The following is a 26,993-nucleotide window of genomic DNA, read 5'->3' as shown; positions in this document are numbered from 1 at the left end:
TATTCCGCAAATACACAAACCATTTGCAGGTACTTTTTGCGAGTGTTTTCACAAAGCTCTCTTGGCAGGCACAGACGTTTTGGGTTTACATAAAACAGGAAAATGAGAGGGTATGAATCAGTGTTTCTCTGTGCGCGTGTGTGGCGACACGGGTGGTTGAGGGGAGGGGAGCGGGTGTAGGGCTGGCTAAGCGGCCAGTGGAGACGCAGGGTTTGGGTCAGGGGCCCTCTGGTAAAGCGGGGCCATTCACATCTGCACACAAAATGGCTGCAGCGGCAGCGATGGTGTTGGCGGCCCTGTTTGTGGGCGATAATGGGCCCAAATCAAAGACAGACAGCCTACTGAGAGGAAACGCCGAGCCAGCTTCCGAGCTCATTAAACAGCTCCTCTGCATTTCTGAAGGCGCGGCCTGTTTAATGTCTGACACTGTGAGAGGGATTTTGGCCGCTTTACGGCCTTGTAAAAAAAAAAAAAAAAAAAAAGAGAGAAAAGAAAAAAAAACTCTTGCCCTTGTAATTTATGGTGCCTGTCACAGTTTTATAGTAAACAGCTTTGGCTAATTAAAGTTTAATATTTCATCTTATAACAATTAAGGATATTCCTTGTCCAAAGACATGGCAGGGGCAAGGGGGCGGGGTAGGAAAGACGCTCAGTGCTGCCATTTGGCAAGCCAGCTGCTTGAGGGCGTTGAACAATAAACAAAAATAGAGGCTTCATAATTTCATTAATTACAGCCATTAGCCAAGGACTGTTACATAGTTGAAATGACATGGGGCGTCTCGAGAGCAGGAGAAGATAAGAGAGAGAGAGAGAGAGAGAGAGAGAGAGAGAGTAATGGGGGAGGGAGAGAAAAAGAGAACTCGGCCATACTTGGATTGCCTTTTCATGACAATACAGTAAAAAAAAAACCAACAACCACAACATCATCATTACTCCTGCCTCTCTAAGCAAGCACCAAAGAGAAGAAAAACAGCATTATTACTGAGGGGAGGGAGGGAGGGGAAAAGGCATAAGTTAAGTAACAACACAGTTTCAATTAAAAGGAAAAAAACAAACAACAGAAGACATTAATGGCAGTCTGAAATCCCATCCTAACAACACAACAAGAGATGGGGGTGTGTGTACATCACGGGCTGCATAATGCAAGCATTAGCGAGCTGGTGAAAATCGCCTCTTTCATCTTCAAAGAGAGGACTGTGCACTGTATATAATTCCTACCATGTCAGGAATGAACAGCAGACCAGATAACAGCATGTGTGTTGGCTGAAGAACTGTCTAAATGGTCTCTATACTTATCTGAGACTGTGCCATAAATACCAGAGCTTTGATTTCTAATGAACAGGATGGGGGTAATCTTGCAGCAGGGCCTTAATGGGACCACAGGCTCTTAATCAGAGGTCATGACATGATGGATTAGATCTATTAGACTAATGCCAAAAAGCTACAAATGGAGGGCCCGTCTGAATCGACTGTCAGAGATTGCTGTGCATTTGAAATGATGGATGAATCGTCATAACCTTTTTTTCCTCTGTATTAATCTGCCAGTGTTTAAACCCCCCCCCCCCCCCCCCCCAGACTTGATGGCAGTCAAAGCACGGAAGCAATTACAAACATTATCAAAACAGTTTTGCAGTGATGTCACCCCCCACCCCCACCTCCAACCACAATGAGGTCATTTGACCGACTGCAAAGGCTTTGAATTTGTCACAGGCGAGTATGGTTGCTGTTGAGTTGTGCACACTCACACACGTGGCAAGGACCTTTCACACAAATCTACAAGTCTGCAGGAATGCATTCACACACACGCGCACACACACACATATACACAGAGAAATCTGTTTGACGGCGCCTTTGCTGCTCCTTGTGAACAGGCAAATGAAAACATTCAAAATCATTTAAAACACATCCACATGCAAACAATTGAAAAGCCTGCCTTGAGGCGATTCAAACACTGAACAGCAAAATCTATGTCAAAGTTTAAATAAGGGGGAATTACATCGGCCTGTTTGACAGACATGCTGTGAGTCAGAAAATGGCTTCTATGAAAAGTGATGCATAATGTGGATATATAGTTTTATATATAATTCCATTATGGACAAAGACATTGCATGTATATATGTGCTTGGTCGTATTTAACCAACCTAAGTAGCAACTAGCATGTATGCGGATGAACTAGAGGATGAGCTAGTGTGTGTGTTTGTGTGTGTGTAGAGGGAGGTGGCAGCCAGCGGGCCATTTCTGCCCAGCATATATTTGTCCTTATTAGAGTGGAACAGATGTGATGCTCCCAGCTTCTCATCAGCTCTCAGACTTCAGCAGCAGGACAGTATGCAGAAATCAAAGAGCAAAATTCAAACTGAACCAGTGTCATATTTTTTTGAAGGGAGGGGTTCCTACAGCTACGGGACATATTTGGTGAATTTTGGGGTAAAGAAAAAAGGGAGGAATTGATTGAAGAGGAGATTGGGAGGGGTGACAGGTGGGTGGGTGGGTGCTAGGTTACGGGAGCTTTTTTTCAAATTGTTTTATTTTTTACTTATCCTCACATTTCTGGCTTGGGTACGCACCATGGGGGGTGCGGTGGGCGGGGTGAGGATGGCGGCCGGGGGCAGACTGGCGGGGAAGGGCGTGAAGGTGTGCTGGTGGGTGTGTTGGTGCTGGTGCATGTGCTGGTGTTGGTGAAACTCGGCCCTCAGGAGCGACACGGGGGCCAGCGGAGAGGCGGACGGCCCCCGGCCCCGCTCTGAACTCTGAACCAGGAAGCGGTTGTTCAGCTCCTGCCTCAGGAGGTCATGCTCTGTAAGAAAGGAGAGCGAGGAAAACCAAAAAAAAAAAAAAAAAAAAAAAAAAAAAAGGAAACAAAAGGGGGTGGGGAGAGGGAAGGGTGGGGGGTGGGGTGGGGGGACACAAGAAAAAAAAGGCACGAGCGCCCAGTCAGTCTTCACAACAAGGGTAGAAGAGAAGAGAAAATAGTCACCTGGCATTCTCTGTTTCTCCAGCTCATGCTGTGAGGGTTTTCTACGTGGGGACTCATTGGTGGTGGTAAGAGAGTTGCCTGTGACAATGTGCCAATCAGAATCCCCGAATGAGGCTGGCAATACATGATTGGTTGGTTGAATGATATCAACAGGCTGGTATCTAAAGACAAGAGAGAACCAAGAGTCATCCCAGCAGAAAACACACACACTCTTGCCCTCTATTAGAAAGTTAATGCACAACTGGCATATTTATTACATATTTTGGAGACACCCATCATCGCTGGAGACATTTGTTTCCTTCTATTGCAGCACGAAATTGCTTGTTTTGGCGAAATCGCTGAACGTATTATCAAATCGTTACAAATCACACATTGTTGGCAGGGGAAAACATAATTCTGGTTGTTGAGGTTGCATCAGATTGCTGACTGAGTGCACCATTTTTCAACACGTGACTGTTAAAGTGCTGCTTTCAGTGCGCTGAAGATGTCTCCAGCTGTGATGATAGTCCAGTTGCTAGCTGACATTTTCCAGTGTAGCATCCAAGCCGTCGTACAGTGACCTCATCACCCATCTAAAATTACTAAGCTACTATAAAGACAGTCCATCTTAGTAATTGATGTATGATGTTCTCCACCAGTGAAAATAAGACCGAACATCAAAGCTTGTGACTCATATGAAGGCCTACTATTGCTTTTTACAATTAAATCTGATTTATTTCCATTCTGTGCTGCAAAAGGGGGATTTGCTTGTGAGGCCCCTTGGAAATGTTTCAAGTTAGTGATTAGTGAACTGGACTGCTTTCCTGATATTTACAGCCAGAACAATAAAGACACAAGAGCTCTTCAACTGGCTTCCTGTCTAGCTTTATTATCTCATGTGCTACATACAGAGCTTTTGAGATTGATGCAAAATGATCATTTATTCACTAGGCAATTTGAAAACCGAAAGGAAAGAATACTGGAAGCAATCAATAAAAGCCCTTGTTTACCAAATTATGTTTTAAAATACATTGGAGCAACACCTACATAAATTTAGCAACCGTGCATCATTAGAGATGTAAATATATATATTTATGCTTTGATATACTATACTGTGCAGTATCAAAGGGTAAATAAGGAAAAGAAATTGTAATAAAGAGGAACTTACCAGATCAGCAACACTTGTTTCAACACCATATAACACACACTTTTTGATATTTACATTAGAAAATTATCAACTAATTACTATAGGTTAAAGGCTAGTTCTCTAGCTTGTATGCATTGGTTGTGTTTGGAGTGTATGTGCATATTATTACATGCGTATTCAAGGATACAGCTTAATAAAAAAGATCTTTACAAAAGTCTGACTTTTTTAGTACTTCTGATAAAGAAATGTCTGAACTCAAAAATGTGCTTACTAATTAAATCAAAAAGTAAACTGAATGCCAGTGTCGGTCCTACTAGAGATACCACTTATCCTAGCAGTATGTGCCTGGACTGAAGCTACCATCTAGCACGCGAGATGCGCGGCTTTACCTGGGTAGGGGGTGCCGGCGGGGTGCCCAGGCACCACTAAACTGTTGGTCGGTAAGGTCGGTGGTGGCGGCAGTGTGGCTGGGGTTGCAAACATGGCCGGATGGCGATGGGCCGGGCTCCGTAGGGAGGAATAGTGCGAGGTAGAGAGATTAGCTATGGACAGAGGCAAAGCGGGGGCTGAGGATGGGAGCCCGCTGACGTGGTGGTGAGGGGATGGGGGCAAGTGCTGTTTGGGAAGACCCAATGGACTGCTGCTGTGGCTGAGGATTTAACAGGAGACAAAGGACATACAATCTCCATTAAAAGAAGGATCATTTAATATTGTGAATGTTTACATATTGTATTTTAGAGATTAGAAAGTGTCAAATGCAGAATGCAGCAGTATGATACATTCAGGGAAACCTTCTGCAGCTTGTTTATATGTCGTGTACATTTCTTGTACATATGTGTTCACTTGCTTTGTTTCTAGCTCCGTGTTAGTTCAGCTGCACTGAGAGTATGTCTGACGCTTTGCTTTGACAACATAAGAATGATTTTCCAATAAAACCACAGACAATGAAATAACAAAGGTGAGGGCAGACTCTGAGAAGATGAGATAAAACGGGAACAGTTGAATGTACTGTATGTTCTGCAGTGTTGCTCAATGAAAAACAGTAAATCTGACAGCTGGTTATTGACTGGAAAATCAATAGCCGCATGAAAACAGTCAATACTGTCTAATACTATCTTGTCACATCAGACTACATCATACTAATTTGGAGATTGGTGCAGTTTATGTTATTGCTGTCTGCATTAGACTGGCAGGAGCACATTAAAGGAAAGCTGAGGAGTCTGTGATGCAAAAAAATTTCTGCTTCCTTACCAAGATCTTACACAGACATACCTCAGCTGACCAGCTTAAATTAAAATGCAGCTGAATACGCCACTAACACAGCATCACGGTGTTAAAGTTATACCCTATGTACACTCAATGGTGTGTGCTTTACATTTTATATTAAACACTAACGCCTCCTATCTTGTATGTCCCTGCACCCATCACCACACGTGCCCATGTAACAACATACCTGATGTCGTGGAGGCTGCTGTACTGCAGCGGGTGATGCACTTGGTGGCTGATTACTGGCCGCGCGTGGTGCTGCGGGGGCGGAAGAACACGGGGCTCCTGGTGCAAGTGTGGGTGAGGAGGGTGGGGCTGGGGGTGGGGCGGTGCCCTCAACAGGGGAGGGGTAGGGACAGGGGGCGGTGGTTGCTGCTCCTTCTTAACACTGAGAGGAGGCGGGGTGGGGAGGCACGACCTAGGGGGCTCTGGGGGGGCCGCCGCTGCAGCGGGGGCGGGGGAGCCCGTAGGCGCCGAAGCTGGGGTGGGGCTGGGCACGGGAGGCGTGAAGGGCACCTCACTGTTGCTCTGCTCCTGGCTGCGCTGGAGCCCTGATACTTTGGCTGAGCTACAAGTCTTGGACTCGGGACTCTCATTCGTTGGCACACCTGCGAAGACAAGAAACAGCAAAGTGTAAGAAGAAAATTTGTAAACCCCTTTCTGATAAAGTTCAGATGGTGTGAATTATGTCCTGGCCAGGTCAGATGTCGAACCATTTCCTGATGCCTCAATCAGATAATAGACATCCAAGATTAGCTGTTTGCCACTGAGTGTATTCAGAAGATATACATGATCAATGTTAAGTAAAACATAGCTCTCTTCCTCCTATACAATTCTGTCCCGACGTCTTCTGCCCAAGGTTCCTCTTGTTTCCCTCTCCCTAGGTTCCATTAAGTGTTTAATCAGGTCATTTTCATGCTTGACTATAATCAGATGATCCAATTTCTTCCCGCGATCCAGTCAGTATGAATAAATCACAGCTAATTAAAGTTAAATGTCGGCCCCTATTCAGGGCTTTGCTGAGCACACAATCTGGCATGAAATAATTATGTTTCAATTGTGCTGTGAGGAGAGATCGTGGCCCTTTATCTTGGCCTCTCTGCCACTGCGCCTTTCTATCCTCCCTCCCTGATCTTTCAAGGGATTTGGGAAACCACAGCAAAGCACTCTGAACTCCACCACTTTGTCTTTACCATTCATCAGGGGTCTCTTCAACAGACGAGAAGCTTTTATAATCAGCATTCCACCGAACAACGACTTTTCATACTTAGGCTGTTGCAATTTAATGACTGTAATTATATGCTATTGTAGCAGGGAAATGAAAGTGGCAGAAAATGCAGCATCTCGACACCTTTCACATACAAAGAATCTCAAAGCACTTATGAATCTTAATGAAAAAGAAAAGACATTTGGCTATCTTCTACTTCTCAGAAGAGTTAAAATAAAAGCAAAATGGGCCACAAAGAAATTGGGTTGGAGTAGACGGTAGTGCCACAACTACAATAGCTAAAAAACTGCTACAGCTTCTGAACTCATCAAAGCCGCGAGTGGTGGAATACGTTTTAAGCACAGAAACATCACATGCATAGGAAATCAGAGAGAGAAAGTGTTCACACACGGATAGAAAAAGATAGAGACAGAGGAAGAGAGAAGACAGCCTGGTGGAGATGAGGCTCTCTAAGCGGCTCTAATCTACAGCTAAGATGCAGCAGTACTTCAGTCAGAAGGCTTACTAGTGCCTCAATTAAAAAAGCTCCACGGGCACTCTCGACGGTAACAAAAAATGAGAAGAGCCGGGAGCTGCTGTCAAGCCAGTGAGAACTCGACATGCAGCCCACTAATGGAATATCCAGTCCCTATTAACAGCCTGCTTAATCTTTCAAGGATCCTAACACCCATAAAAAGACCAATAAAAAGGCAGGGCAGAGCTTTTATTTTTTTATTTGTTGAGCACCCCCTCCCTCACTCCTTGCATTTTATGAGAGAACTGGGGCTGGCTAAGGTGTCACGATTTTCAAATGAATTCCGGGGTCCAGGCGTATATAGACCTCCAGATTTATAGGGGTCTGGGATTTGGATTAAACTGTCAGGCTCTCGACCCTGCAAGCAAGAGAAAAGGAGGAAGACTGAAGGCAGAGACAGAGAGACAGGCACAGACAGACAAACAGGCGATGAAGCAAATATCCACAGTCGAAATGTCGCCGTTGGGTGATGTTGCCGTGGCAACCTGTTCTCCCAGACACAATGCGAGGCGAGTGATACTGAAGGAAATCTCGCTACGACCACTAGGAGATAGAGAGGGGTTTCTAATACTAATGCTGGGAAGCCAGGGCCACAGCGAGCGCTGGGTTATCTTAATGATGATTCTAATGGGCTCTAATGGAGGCAGGGAGGTATCAGCCCAGGCCGACCCATCCCTCATTAAAATTACTCTGCAAGCTAAGGCACACACACGCACCGATGCACACAACAGAAGATGGACACACACAAAAAAGTTTTTTTAGCGTGGGCATTTTGCACACACACAAACACTATAGCCTCAACGTCTTCATTTTAGTGAAGCACAAAGCGAGAAAAATCAGACCAGATTTATTGCAGAAAGCAAAAGGGCATCATTTTAATTACTTCTTATAAAAGTATAAATGCAGAGTTATTGTGTGATAGCATTTTAAACTGCAGCTCCAGCTTCTTTAGCAGCAAACAGGCTGTCGGGAGTAGTGAACAATTGATGGTAGAAACACTTTTACTGTAAATACTGTCACCTAATACATTGTTTTTTCACTGTTTTGTTTCAGCGGCAGCCATTTTGAGTGTAAACTAATACGCAGTGATAACAAGATGACAGGAATACCTCTCTGACACATGTCACCTAAGGGCTATATGTAGCAAAATCATTGTTTTTCAACAAACACCGTCCCCTCGCCGCAAATCCGCAAAACTGTCAACTGGAGTTTCAAGCGTTTCAACAAACTGCCAAATTCGGCATTTGTTTTGTTCTTCGTTTCCTCAGGACATGGAACACACTTTGCCTGCAATCACATACTGAGGAAAACAGTAGGCAAGCCACAGGCAGTCATGTGAAACAAATGCCATATGAGTGTCTGTACAAAAAATGTGCTGTCCTGAAGCCCTGCCCCGCAAACTTGAGCAGATGGTGTGAGTGAGTCAGGCAGGTTGGAGGGTAGCCCGGTGGTGGGGGGTGGCCCCCACACCTCTCCCGTTAGCTGGGTTAGTGCACCGGGGGGACAGCGACGTTCCCTCGGGGGTGTTGGCAGGTCTGCTCACCAGATGACATCTCATCCCAGTATTGATCTTTTTATAGTTGTTCCTGTGGCCCTGCTTACTCAGGGGAATTGGGCCTTGCCCTGTGCACACGTGCCTGGGTTTGCAGTGATGTGGGGTTGGGGGTTGAAGGGGTGGAGAGAGGAGGGACATAGGGACTAAGGTAGCAGACGGACAACAGGCCACTGGGAATCACTGGTCATGACTGATGTTTCCAGCAGGGAATCTGGGGTGAACACAGTGTCGCTACACAGCTGTTCCTGCCTCCAATATCCTTCACTTGTGACCCTGTTTGTCCCTGTGGAACATCTGGAGAGCTGGCACTGATCTGGTCCTATGTGGCCTTTACGCCGCCAGATGTCCCAGCTTTGAATGGCTTGGACCAGTATGGAATGGCTTGGCCTTGAGCTGGACTAGGATGGGCTGGGTGTCATCATCCAAGACACATCAATGAAGGATAGTGTGGCTGCATGCTGTGACCAGGATATCCCTCTGAGGCATGGTCTATTGACAGATGCCATGTCAAGAACATGATGCGCAGGCCCTGAAGGACAGCTCTACACGTTTGCTTTTAAATGCTTGGAGTTGCAAAACTGTAGCCTTTAAAAAGCGTTCACTTTGAAGCTTTTTTTGAACCACTTTATTTTAAACACACACCTGGCTACTGGAAAATGGACGCAATGACCTCATGAATGAGACGAGGACCCTAGAGAATATTCTCACTCAGCCTCCAACTAAAACCCTCAGCAAACTATTGCTGTGAATGCAAATACGAGTGTTGCTACCACGATGCCAGTATATACAACAGCCAGGGAAATAGAACCTGTATGCAAAAAGCCTTTTCAGATTAGATACGAGGGTATGCAAATTCTCCCTTTGACAAGGGGGGTCGGGGGCTAAGAGAAGCTTAAGGCCACTGGGTGTTCTCATTTACTAGGCAAACACTGCGGTTCACTCCCTTCATGGCTTTGCCAAAGCATAAACAGTCAGGGCACTGATAAAATAAGGACATGAACAGACAGATATTTAAATAGAGCGGCATATCTGCTGAAAGACGTTGGAGGATGCAGTATGTGAGAATGCACGCTGCCTTGATCCGTCTCCCGCTGGCTCTGGTTGACAGAATATTCTGCTGCTCTTGACGGTTGAGCTCACAATGATTTGGTTTTTGTACCTCTCTAGACAAGCAATCTGCACAGAGCCAAAGCTTAGCTCACGAGTGAGTGACTGTGGAAGATGGCTATAACAGATACTGGCAGAAGGCAGGAAACCGCAGTCTTGCCAATCAACACTTCATTGCTGTGAGGTATTCTGTCATAAAAAAAAAGGTGGGGTGATTTCAACAAAATGATTTTTGTATGAGAGGAACAGAAGGGCTGAGCAGTGTTGAATCATTGTGCTAATAATAAAATCATAGGAGAAATTTGCAATGGCTTGCTTTCCCTCACACTATTTAATCTGCCTCGAGCATCTCCAAGCTGGTAACGAGGGGAGCCAAGGCGACGTTTTTGCAAATCACTCAGAGATGTTAATGGGGGAGTGGACGCGGAGAAAGCTGGCCAAGATAGCTAAAGAGTGGGGACAGCTGGCACGTTTCAATTATTTCTCTCTGTCTCTTCGCTACAGCTGACAAAAGGAGTGGATGGCAGCAGAATGGGGATGGGTGTTAAGCTGTAACACGTTTACAGTCAAAGCCCAGGCATAAATTGAGAACCTAATGTTCATTTCAGAGAGCTGGCAGCTCAAGCTGCGGGATGAGAATCAGTTTTTCCTGCGCATATCTGATCCCAATTCAAACACCAGCCATATGGTGCAGGACACATATGCCATTCACCTCTCATGGCACATATGCCAGTGTTGTGGAAGGGAGGAAAATGACGTAGAGCACATCTTCAAATTGGAGAGGAAAGAGAGGGAGCGACAGAGGTCTAAATGTTGACTGTCTAAATCCTTTTGTGTCATATACGGTCCAGTGGTGCTCCAAAAGTGATGTTAAACCATCATTAACCCCTGGCTATAATGTGCTGCAGAGAAGCAAGACGCCTCTACACTTCCCTGTTCCTCCCTGAATCTCCATCAGAGCCCATCCCCCTGCAGAGCTGTTTTCTAGCAGAGCTCATGTGCTCTGTGACTGCCATCAGTCTCAGCGTCTTATGAACACAGCCGGGTCATCTAAGGTCAGTGCCACTGGGCTCTCCTAAATAAAAGGGTGGACATCTTGGAACTTTCAACAGAAAAGCTCAAGTCTAATGGCTCCTCTGACATGGCCCACCCTGCCAGCCAGGAATTTGACCCCTTTCACTGTCACTGACCCTTCACCGACCCTGATGACCATTCTTACCCTGAGGCTGCTGTGGACAGACAGCCAACAGGCAGGGAAAGGGAGGGACGATGTGAACTTTAAGGATGATTTTTGTGTTGAAAAGAAGGGGAGCCTTCAGGAGTTATTTGTGCAATGCTGCAAGCACTAGCCTTATCATTTCATTAATTAGCATGACACGGCTGCCTGATGGACTTGAACGCCGCAGCGGCAGCTGTCTCAATTGATTACGGCAGTGGACGTGGTGCTGCAATTATCGAGGTGACTGGAGACAACGCCTGCCACTTCTAATAAAGGACTTAACTCCTGCTTCCCACATCACAGCACAGCGGTGGGAGGACAGTGGCAGCCTCCCTGTGTCTCCCATACCTTTAAGACCTTTTCAGAGTCTCTCCATGGGCTGCCGTGGAGCTCAGTGTGGGCTGTAGTTCTTGAGCAGCGTGTCAGCTTTACTTAAGCTCGCATAACGCCTGAACAGTATCACTTTGGTGCCCCACAGGAAAGCATCCTCTATTAGCCCACCAACTGGCTCACAATCCACAGAGAATGGACGGAAAGGAGGTAGGAGAGAAAGAAAGAGGGGGGAAAGACTGAGATGTAAGAGACACAAAGATAGGGGGGCTTTTGTCAGGAAGCTTCAAGTCCAAGCAGAAATAGAGGGAGTAAGTGCTCAGCAATGTAAACAGAGGGCAATGCTTTCCAGCCTCATTTCATGTATGAACATGCATGAAGCCCACATGCCTCTAAGTGGATATAATATTATCTTTCAGTGCCGTACTGATTACTTCTCAATGGAAGGGAAATGGCTGGGTGAAAATCCTTCAACAAATCCTAAGTGGCATGACAGTGGGCTGAAAGAGCCTGCATGTTTTTCTTTTCCTCCTCCTCCATCTCCATTTTCACTCCCCACTCAGAAAGCAAAGCAACAATTGGAAGTTGACAGCTCCTAACCGTTCGCCATACCTCATTCGCTGTTTTGACATATGCAGCCATTGCTATTTAGTGCTATGAAAGGGCTAGAACAAACATCTTTGCCGACATATCATATTTCCTCAAGTGTTTTGCAGATACAAGGGTATGTTCGTGTGAGCATTACAAGCTGTGGTTTAGACTAACAACTCACCTGCTTCATGCAAATACAGCAGCCATTTTCCTAATGTCAAATAATACCTTCTGACAGCCAAGAATGCTGAGGCAGCTAGCTTATCAAGTGGTGCCATTCCATAGGTGGCTTAAAACAAATATCTCTTTATCAACGACTGCCAGAGAACGACATCGTCAATCAACCACCACACTTTTTCTTCTTGACATGTTTACTTGTTGAAACATCCTGTTATTACAGGCCAGAGCTGCTGATCAAAGCTCAGGGTTCTCAGCCATTCAAAAGATCACAACGTGCATCACAGCATCCCGCAGGAATTTCATTGCATTGGGTCGAAAAAAGAAATGACTAAAAACAATCTATGTTGCCGACCTATTTGCGACCACAGCATCAACAAATACTTAAACAAATTTAACTTCCCAAACTCCAACCACATATACCTCTCATGTGCATGTGTACAATGTCTCATGTAGATGATTCAGTCAATACAGATGACAGACACTTTTTAGATTCACTTATTATTACTTATAATTATTGATACATTTTTGGATAACCTTTTATTTTTCTCATAATTGTCTTAAAAATATGAATCATTGTGGAAAATGCTCATCATATTTTCACAGAGTTAAAGATGAGAAATGTTGGCAGCATATCTGTCTGATAAATGACTTCAACGATTAACTGATGATCAAAATCAATATTTAAAAGTTAATATCTATTCAATCATTTAAGGACTCATCATTTTATTGATGTTCACTATAAATGCACACTTATCAGAAACAGTGTTTGACCATTAAAAATCGAATTTGAATTGACCATAGTATACACACTCTAGCAAACTGTACTGAGTATCTGATGAATGATCTGGAGTGTATGTGAAATTTCCCCCACAGGGAGGATGCAATAGGGTAAGATCTTAGTGGACTATTTGTCCAAAGATAGCACCCCAGTGTGCACTAAAGTGCTTGGGCTTAAGTTTCACATATCTGCGGCCCCCAGGGAAACACACTGTCCGGTATAGACACACTGATGTAATCAATGCCTCTTCTATAGGAGGATCCTGCTGCTGAGCTGCTCCTGGGGTGCTGCTCGGTAATTAGGCTTACAGATGGAGACCCAGCAGCTGTTGAAGACTAGACTGGAGCTGCCATTTTCCCCTGCTAATGGCTACACGCCAAAAGAGCTGCGTTTCTTACGAGCTACAAGACGGTTTTTTCTGCAACAGAAGAAATCTCACACAAGCCTGGGTTTTCTTTTTTCTTTCTTTTTTTTCTCTACATGTCAAGGCTGATGACACACATAGAGGACTGACGTGGGGATGTTTGGAATAGCTCTCATACAGAGCTTAGTTAGACAAACACATACAAAAGCTTTCTTAAAATGTTTCCCCTCCCTCTCCAGCAACCACCATGTTCTCCACCATTGCAGGAAAAGAGTGACAATTGGAGGGTGTATCAGGTTCACAAACATTTGCTGTCCTTTCCTGCACTCCATTCATCATTCTTGATTAGAGAGAGAGTATGATAGTGGAGGGGTGATAAAGTGACCCAGACTGGGGGAGAGAGGGAGGTTAGTTAATAAGGCAGAGGAGAGGTGAAAGGGAGCAGAGGGCAGGGAGTTGTATCAGGTAAACTAATGGAGACAAGGTCCGATCCTGACCTGTGGGGCTGCTGCTAACCAAAACCCACCACTGTCTGCCCTCATCGTCTCTAAGGCTGAGCCACACATACAGGCAGACAGCAACACAAACAGACACACACACAGAGGAAGGGGAATCAGGGTCTGGCCTCCTCAAGCTGTAGTGGACAAGGAACATTAACAACAGCCTGCACGTTTTCAGGGCTGCTATGAGCTGCCGCATTTCGCTGTGGCGTCCTGAGTACGGCGAGTGAAGAATTGATTTGTTTGGAGTGTGAAGGCGGTGTGTCAGTTTGGGGAAATGTGTGAATGTGAGTGTGTCTGGGAGGAGGGGAGGAGGGGGTGCACGGTGAAACAGGAGTGAAATTGGACTCAGAAACGAGCCAAATCGCTTGTGAGATGAAACAGACTACACCAGGAAAAAAAACAACAAAAAAAACAAGACAACACAAGGCCCAAGAAAAGTGTCGAGCAAGGCAGGCTGGCAAAAAAGCAAAAAAACAGAAACAAAACAAAACAAACACACTTTTCTTTCTGCTCGACATATTTCAGACTGCAGATGACAAAACAACACTGAAAGAGTTAGAGGAATCAAGATCAAACCGCCAAGTGTGTCTGACTGTTTCATGAATCCGTGTCGAAGCGGAGGCTCCACACCACATCAAACCCTGTAAATTCTCCTGAAAGCCTCCTCTCTCCCTTTAGCAGCCAGTGCTTAGATTATTGTGTGCAGCTAAAAGGTAAGTGCTGGGAGTGTCACACTTGAGAGTGTGTTTTAAGCACCATAAAGTATCAAGACCCAGATGGCTCATCCTGCCTGAAATACATGTCCACTCTACCTCGGCTCCAGTGGCACCTGCTACCCGGATTAGGTCAGTGCTACGCCAACCCAGCACACTAATACAGTGTGCCGCAGCTGATAAGGAGCCCAGGGCACTTCAGCACTTGCCCCACACTTAGCAGTTGATGAGTCAATACCTGTATCATTAGTGATAGCGCTAGCTGGATATAGATCTTTTCCATAAACACAGGGAGCAGTGACTCTGATGTAATTTGTCACTGTTAGGCCTCAACAGATGTGGTCTTTTAAAGGTCGATATCTGTGCTGATGGTTTTGGACTGAGTCTGAAGATGACTGGTTTAGGTTGTGCTTCCCGATATGTTTAAATATTTCATCTTCCTGATGGTTTGGATTACCATTTTAAGATGTGATTATCATTAAAACCAAGTTTGATTTCCATGTTACAAAAAGACACTGTAAATACTGTCCTGCATCAACTGAGGTTAGCAACAGTCTGCTAGCAAGTGTGCGACCAAAAGACAAGAAGAGAAAGAGTGTGAGTGTGTGTGACTGTGACCCATGACAGTGAGCCTTTAGAACATTTTCAGCAGTACCGTGATAATACTTAAAACCGTGATAATTTTGCTAATGCTATGCTAATAATAATGCTATAATCCTGATATGAAATTTTCATACCGTTTCAACTGTAATTTGCATCTTCTTCTGCACTCGGCTTGTCACAGCTTCCTCCCACTATGCAGAGTAGTACAGCAGGACCGGTCTAAACCTCACTCACATGCATGCAGATTCTGATCAATCAGATGACGCTTAACAGCGAGGGCTCTGTTTGATTGGCCAGAGAGTTAGCAGCATGGCGCGTATCAGACAAAATAAAGCAGACAAGTAAGGATAAAATGTGATATAACTTGCAGCCCTGCATAGGCTAAGGTAACAAAAAACAGAACAATTATTAGTTCCAGGTGAATATAAACTGATGACAAGATAGTTATGAATATTAGAAACCATTTCTGCCAATAGATGCTCCTAAATCCCACACACTGGGCCTTTAAGAACAAAGAGTGCACGACTGATCAGTGCGACAATATACTGTAAACGTAATCAATCAAACTGCAGAGGTGGAAAACACTAATCTCAACAAAAAGCAAATATCAGCAAGACCATATATCAGTCTAACCCTGGTCGATACTGCTGATAGTGCTCTGTACACACTTCTCCATGGGTCATGTGGCATTGGAGCTAGTTCCCTCTGTCCTTCCCAAAGCAAACAGCAGTGAAATCCCAGTCCTGCTGCTCACCCCTCCACACAGCAGCAGCACTAACCCAGCAGCCAGGGAGGTTGGAGCCCATGCTCTGTTGAATGGGGTTTTACAGCCAGTCAGAGGCCATTAGGGGCCCCGCCACCAGGGCCCAGCGCAGGGAATTCACCGGTAGCCAAAAACAACAGCCAAACAGATGACCGCTTGAATATTGGAGGAGACCACACTGTGCATGTTCTTTTTTTTTAACCATCCCTGAAATGGCCAAAATGCAGGCCCCTGTGTCTCAGCGAATTACCGCCTGTGTGTTAACAAACACTGGGACGATTAATGGTGCTCGTGCCCAGTGAAATACAGGACGGAACACAAGCCCTTTCTCAGCAGTGCGTGTCGGGTTACTGCTTTCACCATGTGTTGAGTTCAAGGCTAATAGCTAGGCTCTATCACAAACCTCTCCAAACCCAACTCTCTGTCAAACATACTGTACCAGTTCAAGCCTGCGGTATTGTTTCTTGACAGAGTGGCTATGATGAGCCACCGACAGAAACATGGATGCTAATATGCTGCCACTGGAAAGGTATGAAGCTCAGAAACACTGAACAAACAGTATAAGAGGACCACCCACATGGAAATACTTGCAAAATACTTTATATGGCAGGCTGCTATTTCTGTTTGATTTGAGATCTCATTCCCTGGGTTCATCTCCTTTCTCCCCAGAATCCTCTCTGGCATATTCTTCTAATGCATGGAAGTCCTTGTCCGTCATGGAATCTGAAGCATTTTACATCCGCTCTGTTCCGGGCGATGGTTTTCCCATCTTTACAAGCCTGTGTGAACCGCTTCCCAAAATGTCCAATCCATTACAAGCATGTTTGTAATATCCATCTAGGCTGACGACTGTCCCCTTGCCAGCGATTGTACATTATCCAAGCGTCGTGTTTGGCCACAATCGCCTACCATCTGGCTTTGTCAATGAGCGTTACAGCCTCATCTGCAAACAACATTGGCTCTGAACCGCTCAACACAGATGAGCTTAAAACGGGAACTGGGATCTTCAAACAAATGCAGGGCGGGGGAAAAACCCACTCTTGCTGGCAGAAGGACTGGAGCTTGGAAGAAAGGATTAAAAACAAGAAAACCTGCAAGTGATCACAGGCGACACGCTTTACATTTCAGGCCTGACAGTAGTGATAAGACGCTGGTCATGTATTCTCCCAAGTAAACAATGAAAATGCCTTCCACACTGCAGCTGGCTGTGTCTCCATTGGAGGAGGAGGAGGATTAAGATTAGACAGAAGATGTGATGAGAGCTACTGCTCTCTAGAGTTATCCTTTCTAAATTCTTCTCTTTATCCCCTCTAACAAAAAAAAAAAGAAGACAAAAAACAAGGAGCCTACATCCATTTGAGCCAATGGTGCTTCCCTGCTGAGATGGGAGTCAACCTGTGTTTTACAAGCTGGTCAGCTAACTGCAGAGCCTGCAGCTTTTCTGCCAAAAAGCTTTTCCCTAGTCAGGGAGCCTCCGATTTCCTCACTCACTGGTGAAGCATGAGCTCCATTCACAAGGCTAAGACCTTAGTTTATCATGAAGCAGTTAGTGAACTACACCACAGTAAGACTACTGATAAGAGCGGGTGGGTTCAACTTCGCTGTTAATGGGATTTCTTTGCTTAAAATAGTCATTTATTGAATTATCTTTTTTTCTATGATGCCATTGAGCTTTGCCAAAAAATACTCATCATATCTTAACCTTTTGTCTCCATGACAGTAATCCTGTAACCTGATTTCAACATTGAGAATGCCTTCTCTGCTGTGGGTTCACAATTGATGGCTGCACAAATAGAAATGTCAGCTGAAGTGGAAGTGTCACCTGCAGGTCAAAGCCACAGTATAAATTCACATGTGCTTTTTTTCTAACATAGTGTGCAATGCGACTGATGGCGTGGTAGCTGAGGTGTGGTATGTGAGGAGAATAGTGTGCATGAAAAATCCAGGATGGCAGTAAGCTGGTATTTTATCATTTAACCTGAACTGAAGAGACAGCAGTAAAAAAGCCTCAGGGGAGTACTGGCCTCTGTTGTGTATAGGCGATGGCTTTGAGGCTGCACAGTAATGCTCAGTATTGAAGTGATTCAATATATTTACTTTGACTTGATCTTATACACTGTATGTGCCAACCTGTTCTTAACAGTAAGGTGGAAGCACAGCTCAGAGGTGACGCACCCCTGGCATTATACACTGCAGATGTATAGAAAAAGTCCAGCGGACATAATGCTGGTCATGCCCCTGACAACTTATCCTAAACCTCCCTCATGGCCTTTAGTGATTTTGTAATTGCTCCCTCTCCACAGCTAAAGCTGAATCCATATTCAGTCAATGAACACAGAGCCACACAATGGAGCCTAATCACACAGCCTTCAATGTGACTCCCATTTTCTGTCACAATAGCTGATCACCACCCACAGGCTCGCTGACACGCGTGACAGGCACTGATAGGGCTGACTGACAGGTGTCAAACGTCCTGACGTGTAATGGCTAACATAGACAAGAGGGAGAAACACACTGCATATCTAGCAGAGTTTCTGTTTCACGATTGAAGCTCAACCAGCAGTGACCCAATACTCTAAACAGGAGCTAAGTTAATATTTCATGCACACTGGGCTCTCTGCACAGAGCAGTCACTTTTCTAATGGATGTAATAGTGCTCTAAAGGGGCCACAGAGTGCACACAGGGATAGCATGACATATCAGCAGTGGTTTTACAAGCCGGCTAATTGCCGTGCATAGAAAATCAGAAGTGTCTTTGAAAACAGGCCGCTTGTAAGAGAAGGTGCAGTTTGACATCACTTCCTGAATCATACAAAACCAAACAATTCCCTTCAGTCAGCTTTTCAAGGTGCCAGGCCATAGAGGGATTGTGGGTAATGCGGCTTGGTCCCTTTGACTGCCTGCCACTCTACATAAATACTACATGACGACGTAATCGTAATTTAAAACGCTATAAATATTGAAGAAGAATTAAAATAATTTATGGAACACTGCAGTGTAAATGGATGTGTGTGTTAAGTGTATGTGTGTGTGGCAGTGTTTTGTCTCCTTTCGCTCCGCTCTCGCAGTGTATGCTGAAGCGATGGGCAGTGGCGGTGCAAGCTGGGAATTCTGTAATTGCTTTTTCTGTCCCTGAAGCAGGCCTTCCTGCTTTAAATCAAAAAAGGCAATCTCTGTCAGTAATGGCTCAATTAATAATTAAACACGTGTCTTATCTCCGCTGAGCTCCCCCTATTTATTTTCATCTCTCCGACAGGGATGGCTGCACAAACAGCATTAGCACTATCAATAAAGGGAGCATTAATATCAGCCCCTTTCTCCAAAAACAAATCACCCAGCTCATAAACTGTCCTGTGTCTGTGAACAGTAATAACCCAAAGATTAATAAAGAAACAAGCCATTTTCTTTGGTTTTCTCCAATTTCTCCCAAGTATTTTCTCTCCCTGAACTGAGAGTGTTAGCTTACCCATCTGCCTTCTGTATTCAGCTAGAAGTATGTACCTTTTTAATATTTAAATTAAATCAGGGGAACACATGAGCCGCTGTTCAAGCTCAGGAACAAGTAAGGTGGTGTTGGATGCAAGAGAAATGGTTTCGTTAATGCATCCAAAAACGACCAACCTCCAGCCCTCTTTTGCACACAGTGTGACTGTCACATACGAGTGCCCAAACCCCAAAACACCAGAGCTTGACCATAAGTGCTATGTCAATACAGTAACACTGGTCCTCTTGATAAAGAAAGCATGTCCTGCAAGCTGCCTGGACTTTGTCAAACAAATCACAGCAGGTACTGGAGGTGAGCTTCACCAGGCTTAGATTCCACAGCGGTGATGGCTGCTTTCAATTCCAGCGCTTGCTAATCTGGCTGTGCGAAGCCTCTGCAGCCCTTGTGTTTTTCCAACAACATGTCTGCCCTCCAGTCATCTAGCCAGCCAGCCAGCCAGCCACACTCTCCATCTACCTCCACTCAATCCTGATTCAACGGCGGCGAAAAGCTGATTAGTTGGTCAGAGGGTCAACCTCCATTCATTATTTAATGGGTGAGAGGCTGCAAACAGTCAGGCCGGCTGCCGAGGTTAGTGATACATTACGCTGACCTGGCCAGAGGAGAGCTGCCCGGCCGAATACAAACATGCTCTCTCATCTACTTCACTATGCCTGAGATGCCCTCAATCCCCCCTGCCCCTGACCTTGCCGCTCTTTCTCCAATCACCATCTTTCCTCCCTTTCCCGGCATTCAGAATCCAGCAGGTGGGACTGAGTTTCATTCTCCTGTAAGCTTGCACTGCAGGAGCAGGCCCATAGCTATGGCTGGCCCAGGTAACAGATGAAGAAGAGGAGAAGGAGAAGAAGGAGGAGGAGGCGAAGGAGGCCATAGCTCTTTTATTGACATGCAGCAAACAGCAGTGGCGGAACAAAGGCCACTCAGCACCTATTGAGGGAGCAGGCCTGCAGACAGGGTGGTTGATTAGCGATTCGACACGGGGACCCTGGACTGTGTAGCACATAATGAGAGCTTAGGGAGCTAGCCATGAGCCGATGGGGGAAGGAGGTATGGAGGAGGCGGGCTGAGGATAGAAGAGGGGAGAGGCGGGGTTCTACCATAAGGAATTGATTTCCCACAATAGAAGATTGATATATGAGTAAAAGGGCTCCAAAGGAAAAAATGGCAAGGGTATGGGCAGATCCTAAATCCTTAAGCTACAGCATTGGTAATGTGTTTATATATAAACAGTTAGAGGATAAGCCCTAAATCCACTGCCAAGCTAAATGGTTTATGCATCTTTTTTGTTTGTTTACTTCTGTGTCAATTAAGCAAATTGGTCCAACATCCCTGACGAGCAGGAGATCTAAAGTGACTGGATTTTACATTCATGTCCAAAAGCTTCTATCTCCCTGAACACCACAGTAACCCCGTCTTCACCTTTCATGCGGCCTCAGAGAGATGTTAACAGAGTCAGATGCGCATGATGGCAGTTGTGTGTGTGTGTGTGTGTGTGTGTGTGTGTGTGTGTATGTATGTATGTGTGTGTGCTTTTTTTTCCTTCTTCGTCTGCACGCTCTCTCCTTCCTTTGTTCCACTGGTCTAATCCAGTATGTGTGGGCCGGTAAGTTTAATGGAAACAATTTATTAAGTCCGGCTTAAAATGCCATCTGCAGCTAAGCCTCCCAAAGCCGCTAAGCTCCTGGTTTCGCCCCGGAGCTTGCTGTGTTCACGCTTACTGTAATGCTCTGTTTAAAATGAGCACAACGGGTCAAAATTAATCAGGATTACAAGGGCACAAATCCACTTCAGAAATGGGTTTTCTACCAATCTTTCTCCCGCTATCCCAAGATGCCCCAGGTTTGTCTGGTGGACCTCACACCGCACAGGTTTACCCTCACACTGGCAGGTAGCACCAAACTTGGACAACAGGAACCGAGAGAGTACAAGGGGGCAGGAAAAGATGTTGCTGAGACTGTACTTTAAAACCCACAGCTACAACATTCAACATAGTCACTGCAGATTCCAAAATGTTCTTCTCAGATATTTCTAGCTGCTGACAGCTAGGTGATAACTCCCCACCACTTCCATAAGCACAGCATTGCGAAATGTTATAAGAAGGCCTACCAGGGAACTGTTTATCTGTGCTCTGTGGAGGTGCCCTGTACATGCTCGGCAGCTACATTTAGCTTCTCATTCGCCTTCAAGCAAGTGACAACAGCAAACTCTGACCTGCGATTCAATAAGAGTATCCCTGAGTGGAGCACAAGTCTTCACAGCGCTTTTACTTAAACATGCCATCCTCCAGGAAATCAATAATTTGCAGGAGGTTTAAGACAGGAAATAAACAAAAACCAATAACTGTTAGATAATGCTCGCCCTTTGCTGTACCTTCCTACCTCAAACCACCAACACAGACAGACATTCAGCAGAACTTGTGCTAGCTCTTGGGTAACAACATCCAAAGACAACTGCAGTGTATCTGCTGTGTTATTACACATACTATTAGGTTCTATTATCAGTACTGTGAGCTCGCGATGCAGAGATGACGAAGAGTAAATACGAGGGAAAGAAGGCAAGGGTGTCTGGGTTTTGCCCAATACCATGTTCTGTGTGCATAATTACAGCGCTCTGCCTTCGCTGATTACTATGTTGGTCTTTCCTCTCCTCTATTAACCCTGAACCATTTCATTAACATGACAGACTGTGGGCCTGTGTGCAATTTGGACTTAACCTCAACTGTTTGTACCCGTAACTGCTCACCAAAATAAAGTTCGGAAAGGAGCACAGTGTTGAAAGGCAAGGAAGAGTTAAAAGAAACAACACTCATTACCTAGAGGAATGTACAAGCCAAACATCATCACAGCATTATATATTTATGTGTGCCATAATGTTTGTGTGTGTGTGCGCGTGCGTGTGTGTGTGTGCGTGCATCTGTCGGAGTGTCTCCCAGCCAACAGCTCGACAGGCCTGGTGATCAGAGGAAAGCAGGCTTTTCATTGGTCCCACAGGACCGTGAGCGAGACCGGTAATGGGACACATACGCCGCATTCTAAACCAGAGGAAAACAGCCTGTGGGCTGCTTTGTATTACACACACACACACACACACACACACACACACACACAGAAAAACCAGTCTAGGCCAAAAACAAACACTGTCCTAGAATCCATTACAGCTCAAAACAACAACATTGGAATGGGAGAAGAGAGCCGGCTGGTGGCAGCTCTGCAATTGTAGCGTGATAACATCGTCACCAAATCACTTCATCAAACCGCTGATTTCTTTGCTGCCTCACCCTTTCTAACCCCTAATTCTAATCTGGTGCCCTTCTTCCACATTACCCAAACAGGATCTGGTTGATCTGTGTGACAATCAGGAGAGGCTCTGATTGGATTGTCTGGATGTAATTCCAAGGTCCTAATCCTCAGCCCTGTGTGCACATTAGCAAGATCCACAGAGCCCTCTGTTTGCCAGCTGACATGGACGGGGTTTTTGAGTGCGTGCATGTGTGTAAAAGACAACGGCTGCGTATGTGCCTGTACTAGTTGTTTTTCACAGCCGAGCATGTTTTCATGCAGCCATGTTCTGTACGGGCATGCGGGGAAAATAAGTCAACACCCTGACAGCTGACAACAGCAGTAGTCCAGCAGCCCGGTGGAGAATAGATGGAGTTGGACGCGGTCTAGTTGTTTTCTAAACCATGCAAGTCTGGAAGTCATTGTCATTGTGAACGCTGGTTTCACGAGGCCGACGCTGGTCACAGGTCATCTACATCACACAGCCGACAGGCCTGGTTTCTCTCCCTCTTGTCAGCCATGCTTTTCCACTTAGCAGTTAAAGCTACTGTGCTAAACCAAGCAGCACCTTCACATGTTGCTAAGGTTTTGCAGGAGATGTTCTGATGTGGAGGTAAACAAAATGGAGGTTAGGGCTTAGCGATTAAATGAATATTATTTCTAATTACGATCTTGGCCTCCAATGATTAGGAAAACTAGATAAATGAGATACAATGATTATTGTGCCAGATTCTGTTTAGCAGTGATGCTCTGTTTTTGTCTAGTGGAGGGCTCTAAGGAAAGGTGTCCCACTGTCCCAGGGATGGGGAAAAAAGAGATCAGCAACGACACAAAATAAATTTTTGGATGGAAGATAGACCTTGTCTTAAAACTAAAACAACAACAGCTATTAAACCTAGGGCTGGGCAACATATTGACATTAAATAAAAATGTTGATATAAGACTAGATATTGTCTTAAATTTTGGACATTTTCTTTTAACTGTTATGTTTTCCTGGTTTTACAGGTTGCATTACAGTGAAGTGATGCAATTTTCTGAACGTTCCAGACTGTTCCAGCTGTTGTATTACTCACTTTTTTCCACTTTACTGATGGTTACTTATATAAAAAAAAAAATCTTATTGTGTAAATATTTCACAGAAGTACCAATAACCAACCCCTTCAATATCATCAGAATATTGAATGTATTGAATTGAATATGTTTTTTTGTCACAATGGAGGTCAACAAAGACCTCTAATTGGCAATTATCAAAAGGCAGGAGCTAGATTTGCAGTGCTACAAACCTCTGCATCGTTTCTTTGCAGGTAAAAGTGGAATTCAGAAGAGCATAGTCCAAAACTAACAACCAAAAGACTGTGATCTCTGTCACACTAATATACAATCTGTGTATAGTTGACCATGAGCACTATATTTCTTAAGACTTTACCTCAGACATTTCAAACAAGTAAAAATTTAAACAAGAGCAAAATATGCCTACATGACATCCCACTAACACCAACTTTGTGTCTATTATGATGAAATTTTTACCAGTCCACTCGAAGCTAATCTGTTTGTCCTGTCTGTCCTGCATACCCTCCCCCCAATTCAAAACCTCCTCATATGGCCATAGTTTACACTGTTCTGCACTCCCACCTCCTTCACCCTCTGCTTGTGTTAATGGCCCTGCTTCCTGGTTCTTGCCCTGGGGGAACATGGTCTGCATACTGCTATCTGTCACTGGTAGGCTGATCGCGCCTCTCCTCCCTTCCCTGCCTCCCTGCATCCACAACTTGACACCTTTCTCCCTTCTCTGACCCGGCAGGCATCATTGCATTTAGTGAATATGCAGGACAGGTGCAGCCGACATTCTGTGCTCACATGGTATACATCAACACATGTATGTGGCTGGACGCACAAACGCACAAAATCACGTGAGATCATGCATGAACATACAAAAGCAGAGGCCTTATAAACCACATATGTGCATATGTTAACGCGCACACACAGTTTGTGTTGTCTGGGGGGCTGACAAAGCTCTTTCTCTCTCTTTCCTTTGGCATCTATTATGGTCCAGGCCTGCTGTCAGAGAGCTTGTATTGCCTGAGGGAAGTTCCCATTTGTGGGAGCATGTGGCAGGGAGGCTCTAAATCCCCTCTAATGAACCAATATGTAGGAGGGCTAAGCCTTTGGCGGGGTCGTCCAAGAAACGCCACTCTGCACTCAGGCAAAAATGTATGCATATGTAGTCACCAGACCTTGTTTATGTCTGCTGACATTTAAATCTGAATGGGCGCTGCAGGATTAGAGCGGAGGAGATTTGGACTCATTCGTAAACCCAGTTGTTGTTATGAGTATGAATGAGGCGGAGGAGGAAAGACTGAAGCCAGACTGGAGAAAACAGAGCGGACTCTTACCTTTGGGTGTGGTGGGGGAAAAGAGCTTCTCCGATCCTACATCAGACACCTGGAAAAACAAGAAGGCATATCTTTAGTGGGTTTGTCTGATGAGCTGGCAAAGTTCAGTCAACACGATTAAAAAAACCTGACTCATATTATTATTATTCATATAAACAAATACAAGCACTGAAACACATTGTGTCTGCCCAGGAAAAGGCTTATTCTGTGCATGGAGGAAAAGTCCAGCTGCCACACAAAGAATTAAACAGTCAATCAAAATACTCCAAGCACCATACGAGAGGAGCTTCCTCTGTACACGACGGTCCCTGTCTGGCTTTTTTCCTGTTAAGGTAACATTAGGTGGCACTGTTGTGCCACCTGAAAAGCCTCAAAAGAAAGGCTGTAAAGATGGAGGAAGTCAGTAAGGTGGCTCTGCAGCATTAGAGCACAAAGGCTCCTGCGTACGCACTGCCGCTCAGAAATCACATTTTGTTCTGCAATATCTTTGAATGGAATAACATATCTCACAAATAGAATGCGGTTCTACTCTAAAAGCAATATCCTTATTTCATAAATTCAATATCAAAGACAATATCAGCCGATACTGGAAGTAAACAGATGATCTGTCAACAACGTGAGCTTTTACTGGGTCAAAAACAGTTGTTACTGATTTGGCTGATGTGACTGACAGTGAGCGGTGGACACCTGGTGGATTACAGTCAAATGGAGGTTGAGCCACTTGAGGGAGAAAGGCATCTCAGTATGAAGTGATAATGGAGACCTCTAGACTAAACACTGCAAGGTATTTTCCTCTCTCTGTTTTAGATGGATATGTAGATTCTGGCAAGCATCACCTAAATCATAACACACCATACACATTTACACATGGTCACTGGCCAGACGGGAAATGTTTAAACACTATGACCAAAAAAGCAGTAAATCCACACAAAACCTGGTATTGTGCAAAATACCAAAGTGGAAAAATCTGTGTGCTTGGAAGATAATATTAACAATGAAAATCCTCCTCAGCCTGTAATATCAGCCCATATAGGGGTTTTGTTTAAAGCCAAGATTTCCCTTTGCTTCAGATCCTCTCATCTGGGTTCTGCACACTTGTAAAAAGCTGCAAGAGCTGAACATATGTTCCAACCAAAGGGCCCGAGTGTCCTTAACTGCCATGCTTGTATTTTATGCAGCACAAAGGGAGCATATGTAAAGAATGAACAGTGAATCAGAGTGAGTGCAAGAGCGACAGAGACAAAAAGAGAAAGCAAATCATTTTGTAAACACAGATGGCTGTCCTTGGCATCCGTGTTAGTTCTTCACAAGTGTTTTGAGGACGTCCTCTTCTTTCCAAGACCTCCCAATTTCTCCTTCGCTGCCACTGTGTTACCGTCCTCCACAGTGTTTGTCTGTCTGTGCTTGATGTCTCGTCGCAGCACTAACCAAAACAGTGCCCGGGGAATGCACTAATTCTCTCGACAATTTGCTTTATTCACAAAGCAGCCACAGAAAATCCAGGTAGAAGCCATAAGGACAAACAACAAAGCAAATAGTTGTGTCTACTAACAACATTACCATAAACAAACAACAATCTGTTACGGAGAGATATTGGCCCAAAAGTCTACAACAACTACACTGAGAGGTAAACAGAAAATGGTGATGCATAAAATTAACAAGACAGTAGCTTGAAGGTATAGTCCACCTAAAAATCATAAATACATACTTATTCTCTTACTTGTAGTGCTATTTCTCAGTCTAGATTGTTTCGGTGTGATTTGCTGAATGTTGGAGATATCCGCTGTAAAGATGTCTGTCTCTGCCCTTGTTATGAGCAGTTTCATGTAGGGACTATTTTCTTTCTCTCAAACTACGCCTGCCAACTGTATCACTGTGCAGAAGGAAGTGTGCATCTGCTCATGAATGAGAGGCTCGTGCTCAAGACAGCGCAAGATGTAAACATTAATGGCGTCCTCCTCGGCTGAGCTGTAATGTTGGCTAGCTCCGTGGTGCTAGGC

At 44.9% G+C, this 26,993-nt stretch overlaps 1 protein-coding gene across 11 annotated transcripts in view; it reads right to left on the bottom strand.

Annotated features, from left to right (window-relative positions):
• The window catches only part of fbrsl1 (fibrosin-like 1), a 326,568-nt gene that overhangs the window by 12,063 nt on the left and 287,512 nt on the right, over positions 1–26,993 (bottom strand). For 9 of the 11 annotated variants that reach the window (XM_050050408.1, XM_050050409.1, XM_050050415.1 and 6 more), the window contains 4 exons: positions 24,994–25,042; positions 5,557–5,977; positions 4,493–4,752; positions 2,547–2,797 (listed from right to left, as the gene is read on the bottom strand). In XM_050050408.1, the coding sequence (XP_049906365.1) occupies positions 2,547–2,797; positions 4,493–4,752; positions 5,557–5,977; positions 24,994–25,042 (981 nt within the window). Of the gene's footprint in view, positions 1–2,546; positions 2,798–2,977; positions 3,139–4,492; positions 4,753–5,556; positions 5,978–24,993; positions 25,043–26,993 lie in introns of all 11 variants that reach the window. The other 2 variants (XM_050050410.1, XM_050050417.1) reach the window with 2 other exon arrangements.

This window comes from Epinephelus moara, chromosome 8 (assembly GCF_006386435.1).
Source record: "Epinephelus moara isolate mb chromosome 8, YSFRI_EMoa_1.0, whole genome shotgun sequence".
NCBI classification, from domain to species: Eukaryota; Metazoa; Chordata; class Actinopteri; order Perciformes; family Serranidae; genus Epinephelus; species Epinephelus moara.
Note: the sequence above shows the minus strand (reverse complement) of the source record. Positions and strands in the feature narration are given on the sequence as shown.